Source organism: Vitis vinifera, chromosome 3 (assembly GCF_030704535.1).
Source record: "Vitis vinifera cultivar Pinot Noir 40024 chromosome 3, ASM3070453v1".
Taxonomy (NCBI): Eukaryota; Viridiplantae; Streptophyta; class Magnoliopsida; order Vitales; family Vitaceae; genus Vitis; species Vitis vinifera.
Window position 1 is genome coordinate 18761971 of NC_081807.1, and position 6758 is coordinate 18768728.

A 6758-nucleotide genomic window follows, 5' to 3' on the forward strand; every position below is an offset into this window, starting at 1 on the left:
TTTTGTTCATAAAAACCAATTTCTTTTTGAATTAGAAAATATTTATAAAAAAACTAATTTATGTTTAAATTCTCAAATTTATTTAGAAAACATTACAATTTATTTATTTTTTTAAAAGTTATCCCGTTTTATCCTAAAAAAATATTTTAAATTAATTATGAAAAATTAAAAGAAAAAAAATGATTTATTTAAAAAATAATTTATTAAAAGAAAAACTCAATTTATTAAAAAGGAAAATTCAATTTTATTAAAAAAATATTTTTTTTGCTTTTCAATTTTATTCTAAAACTGTTTTTTTTCTACTTTTATTAAAAAAAATTCAATTTTTATTTTTATATTAAAAAAAAATTCTGATATGATTTCAGTTTGGATGTTGTGTTTTTATTTTTTTTCACAATCAATTTAAGAAATATTTTTCTCAATTTTCATATTTTCTTTGGATCGTGGACTTAAATGGGTAGGTTTTATAGATTTAAGGCCAAGTTTTTTCATCCAATTAGTTCCAAAACACATTTTTCCCTTAAAATTACTTTTTGAATTACTTTTTTTTTTTTTTTTTCTCAAAATCCCTTGAGGAAAGTATACATTAATTTAAGGATGGTTACAAGTGATTGTTCTTTTTATGGTAGATGACATTTCAATGGTTGCTTTCTTTCCTTTGTTTTTTTTTCTAAATATCGACAACGATATACTCATCAAAGTTGACGACGAAATATTATTGAAGTTCACAAGCTTAGTTTGGTGCAAGAATTGAATGCATACATTAATTTAGGATGATGGATTGCCATTCTTTGTACGGAAAGTAGACGATGACTTCTCCAATGGATCCCCCACTCTACTTCTTTGACAACACATTACGCAGCAGTTTGTTGAAGTTGTCGTACGATGACCCTCCAGGCCTAGTGGCCTCTTCTGCCAACTTCTTCCATTCCATCACCTTCTTCTTCATCTCCTTCCCCTTCTCCCCATCCATCAGCTCTCTCACAAGCTTTTCCACTTCCACCCTCTTCACATTATTATCAATCTCCATCCCTATCCCCCATTCACTGCAACTATAGCGACAGTTGGTCTGTTGCTCGGCGAAGAATGGCCAACAAATCAGTGGCACTCCCCCACATATGCTCTCGCTTGTGGAGTTCCAGCCGCTATGTGTTAAGAACCCTCCTATAGCCGGGTGCTTCAGCACTTGCTCTTGCGGGCACCAGCTTGCTAACATGCCTCTATCTTTCGTTTCCGTCACAAACTCCGGTGGCAGAAGCGCTGAGTCACCCACCACCAGATCAGGCCTTATGATCCATAGGAAGGGCTTGTTGCTGTTAGCTAGTCCCCAAGCGAACTCTGTGAGCTGTTGGGATGTCATCACTGTGATGCTTCCGAAATTCACGTACACGACTGAGTTGGGTTCTTTGGAGTCGAGCCATTGGAGACAATCTGTTTGTTCTTTCCATAGATTTGAGCCCATGGATTTCAATCTATCGTCTGAAATCTGATCAACCAAATGCTGAAGAGGACCGATGGAGTAAACAGGAGGAAGAGTGGCTGAGAGAGCATCCAGAACATCTTTTTCCAAAGCATCGAAAGTGTTCAAAATGACAGCAGAAGCTCTGGAAGCTCTCTCTGCCTCCACCCTCACGAAGTTGAGCATGATATCGTTCAGGTCTGTCGTTCTGAGGAAAGTTGGAAAGTCTCTCAGACGGATGGTTTTCTTCTTTCCAGGAACGAAGTCAACAACGGTGTCTAAGTACCCATTGCTTAAACAGCTTTCATCTGTGAATCACACAAAGAAATTAGTTTCCAAAACAGGCACTTCAATCAAACTCAAAGCAAGGTCAGGAGGAGGATGCATGTTTGGATTTCAAAAACCCAAGTTCATACTCCTCCAACAGACGTTGAAAAAGTATGAACTTTTTTTTCTCTTTTAGTGAGATCCATGGAGGGTTAAAGAGCTTTGAATCTATAGATTTGAAAGTATTGACCACGTTGATTAGATGGTTAATTGAGATCCCTATCATATTCTTTCAAAATCTCAATAATTCTCAACATTCAATCCAAACTTAGCCTCAGATAACGATAGACAATACCTTGGAGTGGTATGAGGCCTCTTCGAATAAGGTTTCTGTAGTGCCTATACCCGAGAAAGCCACATGCGCTTGTCGTCCAAAACACCACTTCAGGCACTCCGAACTTCTCGGCAGCATCAAGAGTGAAGGACATGACACCATCAGACACAATACAGCTCACAGGTGGGCCAGGAGAGTAGGAAGGATCATTGAGCTTAGTGATGAGGGCGCAAAAGGGAGCCAAGCAGTTCTTGGTGGTGGAAACACAGAGAGAGGGGATGTCTTGGGTGGCGTCAGCATCACTTGGTGGGAGGCCATCTGGGATGGTCTCAAAGCGAAAGTCAGAGAGGCCATCAAGAGAGTTGGGGCCTCTGGACCTGAGCAAACGCTTATGGTTGTACTCGGTGTTGACAAAAGAGACGAAAAAGCCTTTGTTGTGAAGCAGTTTTGCTAGCTTCAGCATTGGGTTCACATGGCCTTGAGCTGGGTATGGGATCAACACAACATGAGGTTTATCAGAAGCTGTGACTGAACCCATCTCTCTCTCTCTCTCTCTCTCTCTCTCTGCAGTTGTGATGAAGAGAGACAAAGCACTGGATTAGGTTTTATAGCCAAAATAATTGTATTAAAAAATAAAATCAAAGGGGAGAAACAGAAGAAAAAACAAGAAAATAAATGAAAAAAGAAACCCATTTTTATTTATTGATTTGACATGTTTCCTAGCTTGAAGGATTCAACGCTATGAATATAGTTTTAAATTTTCCATAAGTATGAATATTTGAAAATCAAGTAATTAAAATTTTCAGCATGTTATAATCTTGATGTTGAAGATATATTATTTTCATGATACTATATGCTCAATTTCAAATATATTATAATGCAAAATTAAGAATATAGTAGTTTTGCTTTATTTTTTGGTTGAATAAAAAAAATCAAAATATTTGATTTTTTTTTTCTATTAAGCTAATTTCAGTTTTTTCTATTCAGTTAAAAGTAATTGTTAATATCAACCAATATAACTAAATTGAACTTATTTATAATAATTTTATTTTACTTATGTTGGTTGATATCAAGATATTACTTTTAACTGAATAAAAAAATTGATATTTTGTTTTTTTTTTATTTGACCAAAAAACAAATTATTACCACAAACTTTATATGAATTACTTTTAACTGAATAAAAAAAATAATTAAAAAAAATAAAATCTAGAAGAAGGGAAGAGAAGGTTGGGCAAAAAGAGAATAGTTTTTCACTTTTTCCAGTGAGGGGTTCCAATGGGTCGCTGGGAGGAGGGGAGGGGGGTTGGCTTTTCCAACGCGGGGTGTGGGGGAAGGGTTCTGGGGGTTGCGTGGGGGGTGTTCCGACGAGCCAAAAAATGGAAGCTTTTCTAGAGCGGGGGGTTCCAGTGGTGGTGGGGGGGGGGGGGGGTTCCAATGGGGTCGTAGGGGTCTTGCCGGCGAGAGACGGTGACAGTGGAAAATAAAAAATAAAAAATTGAATCGGACAATTCGGAGGAAACCAATCTGGTTCACCGATCGGACAACCGGTTTAACCGTCGAATTTCAATTCAATCATTTTCCAATCCAATTGACCAGACCGGATCAGGCGGTCAAACTGGTCGGATTGACCGATCTGGTCCAGTTTTTAAAACCATGTTTTTTATACAACTTTCAATACAAAAGTCATCAATTTCCAAAAATAATTGTTTTATACAATTCTTAATTTTTATTTTTACTTATATTACAATTTATTTTTTATGTTTTATTTCAAACTTACGTCATGTTGTGATCTAAAAATTGATTTTTAAGTAGGGGTCGTAGGGGTCTTGCCGGCGAGAGACGGTGACAGTGGAAAATAAAAAATAAAAAATTGAATCGGACAATTCGGAGGAAACCAATATGGTTCACCAATCGGACAACCGGTTTAACCGTCGAATTTTGGTTCAATCATTTTCCAATCCAATTGACTAGACCGGATCAGGCGGTCAAACTGGTCGAATTGACCGATCCGATCCAGTTTTTAAAACCATGTTTTTTATACAACTTTCAATACAAAAGTCATCAATTTCCAAAAATAATTGTTTTATACAATTCTTAATTTTTGTTTTTACTTATATTACAATTTTTTTTTTTATGTTTTATTTCAAACTTACGTCATGTTGTGATCTAAAAATTGATTTTTTTTAATTAATAAAATAAAAAAATTCAATCATGTTCAATAAAATGAGTTGCATTTGAAGATATGGGTAGTCATAGATAACATTTTTAAAATCATATCAATTATTAAATAAAAAAAATAACTAGGTCATAGTTTATTAGTGATGCTATAAATATATATACATATTATTAAAATTAAGAATAAAATATAATTTTATTTTTTACCTTTAAGATTAACAATTAAATCATGATTAGAATAAAATATAATACAAATATAATTTTTAATTTATTTAAAATTTCGATGATTTTTTGGGTGATTTAAAAGACATGGACAATTATCCTATATATTTTATTTTAATTTATACTATCCTTGTTTTATATTATTATTTTATTCTTAAAATATTTTTTCATATTTATTTAAAAATTTTCAAGCAATTCACTTTTATTATTTTAATCATATTTATACCTTAATTTCTTTTTGTTAAAATATTAAAAAGGATAAATTCATTGAAAAAATAATATTTTTAAAAATATTTTAATAAATATAAGTTTTAAATAAAAATTAATTTAGTAAGATAAATTATAGATACAACCTTTAATCATTTTAGAAATTTAAATTAATTAATGGTACAATAATAACAAAAAATTGTTAATCAATTTTTTAAAAAAGATTTTCAAATTTAATTTTCAAATTAAATTGTGGACTCTGCATTTTGGCTCGATGCGTTCCCACTTGATGGCTAAACTCTCTTTTTATTTATTTATGAAAAATTGATTTATTGTTTAGAAAATGACTTGGAGTCGCTACTTATGTTTGTTTTATTTTTAAAGGGTAAACAAAATAAAAAAGAAAACCCTAAGTATGACTCCTTATTTGGAAAATGTGGTATATGAAAAACCAAATTGGGCTCGGGGGTCAGATTACTTATTAGGAAGGTACGATAAAGACCATAGCACCCCTCTAAGCCCCTAAAAAACGGGTCTTTACTAATAAAATGAAGCACATGTGACAATTGATTGATTAAACATGGATACCAAAAGATGATCATACATTGGGAGCCAAAACAAAGCATGGAGAATAGTCAGAGTGAGAGTGGGTGCATACCTTGGCAGCAAGCGAGTAATGCGTCATCATGAAATGGGGTTAGTGCACAAGAATGAGCATAAAATATATCACATGTGTCACCAAACAGATTATGAAATCATCAATGACACGCATGACATTTCAATCGAGTTCATTTTTATTCTAAGTAGAACTTTTTTTATATTAGGCCCCACCAAAACCGAATTTATCTTGCATGAATTGGTTTCACAAATTTCATTATTTCGGAATTATGGAAAATTCATTCTTACTTATGTAAAATCAAAAGAAACAGAAGGTTATTTGAAAACTAGAGTAGAATTAAAATTGTTTGAGAGAAAACTGCATTTTTGAGATTTATTTGGAAATTGGAGTCTCGAAAATTATTTGAAAATTGGAGTTTTGGAAATTAAATTTAAGAATGAGAATTATAGGAATTGAATTTGAAAGAAATTAGAATTGAAAATTATTTGAGAAGTAGAAACTATGAAAATTAAATTATACAAATTGGAATCTTGGAAATCATTTGAAGGTGGAATTTTTTTAAAAATAAATAAATAAAATGATGATGATGATGATGATAATAATAATAATAAATAAATAAATAAATAAATAAATAAATAAATAAATAAATGTGAAAATTGGAATTTTGGAAATTGGAAATTAAGTTCGGAAATTAGAAAATTGGAATTTCAGAAATTGAGAATTAAATTCAGAAATCGAAATTTTGAAGAATTATTTAAGGATAGATTTTTTTTTTAAATGATTAAGTAGATAAATGAGAATATGGGAATTTTGGAAATTGGAAATTAAACTTGGAAATCGGAATTTTGAAAAATTGTTTAGAGATGGAATTTGGAAAATCAATAAATAAATAAATAAGTAAATAAAATGATAATAATGAAGGAAATAATAAAGATTAAATAAATGAATATAATATTTGGAATTTTGGAAATTAGAAATTAAATTAGGAAATCGGAATTTCTTTTAAAAATTGCTTAAAGATGGAATTTTAAAAAACAACTAAATAAATAATAACGAAAATAATAATGACTAAAAAAAAGTGAGAATTGAGATTTTGGAAATTAACTAAAGATGTAATTTTTAAATAAAATAAATTAAAATGAAATAAAATAAAATAATTCGAAAATGGAAATTTGAAGATTAAATCTAAGAAAAGGGAATTTTGAAGAATTATTTGAAAATTAAATTTAAGAAAATGGAATTTTGAAGAATTATTTGAGGATGGAACTTTTCAAAATTTCATTTGAAAGGAATTGAAGTTTCGAAAATTTATTTGAAGGTGACATTTTAAAAATTAAATTCAGAATTGTGGGGTTTTTGGAAAATTAAATTTAAAAATTTGAATCCTAGGAAGTTAAACTTCAAATTAAAATTTTAGAAAATTATTTTGAGAATTGAATTTTGAAGAATTAAATTTAAAAAATGGAGTTTTAGAA

General features: G+C 30.8%; 1 protein-coding gene across 1 annotated transcript; it reads right to left on the reverse strand.

Moving 5' to 3' along the window:
- Positions 1-835: 835 nt before the first annotated feature.
- On the reverse strand, positions 836-2598 carry LOC100248624 (UDP-glycosyltransferase 85A2-like). Its single transcript, NM_001290239.1, has 2 exons — positions 2082-2598; positions 836-1767 (listed from the first exon to the last, which is right to left on the reverse strand). Exons 1-2 carry the CDS (start codon positions 2596-2598, stop codon positions 836-838), a joined length of 1449 nt encoding a protein of 482 aa, NP_001277168.1.
- Between the last annotated feature and the right edge of the window lie 4160 nt (positions 2599-6758).

Excerpts from the sequence above, each read along its gene's own strand:
- LOC100248624 (NM_001290239.1), bottom strand. The coding sequence starts at position 2,598 with ATGGGTTCAGTCACAGCTTCTGATAAACCTCATGTTGTGTTGATCCCA. Across the intron at positions 1,768-2,081 it reads AGGCCTCATACCACTCCAAG|ATGAAAGCTGTTTAAGCAAT; the intron begins GTATTGTCTATC and ends TGTGATTCACAG.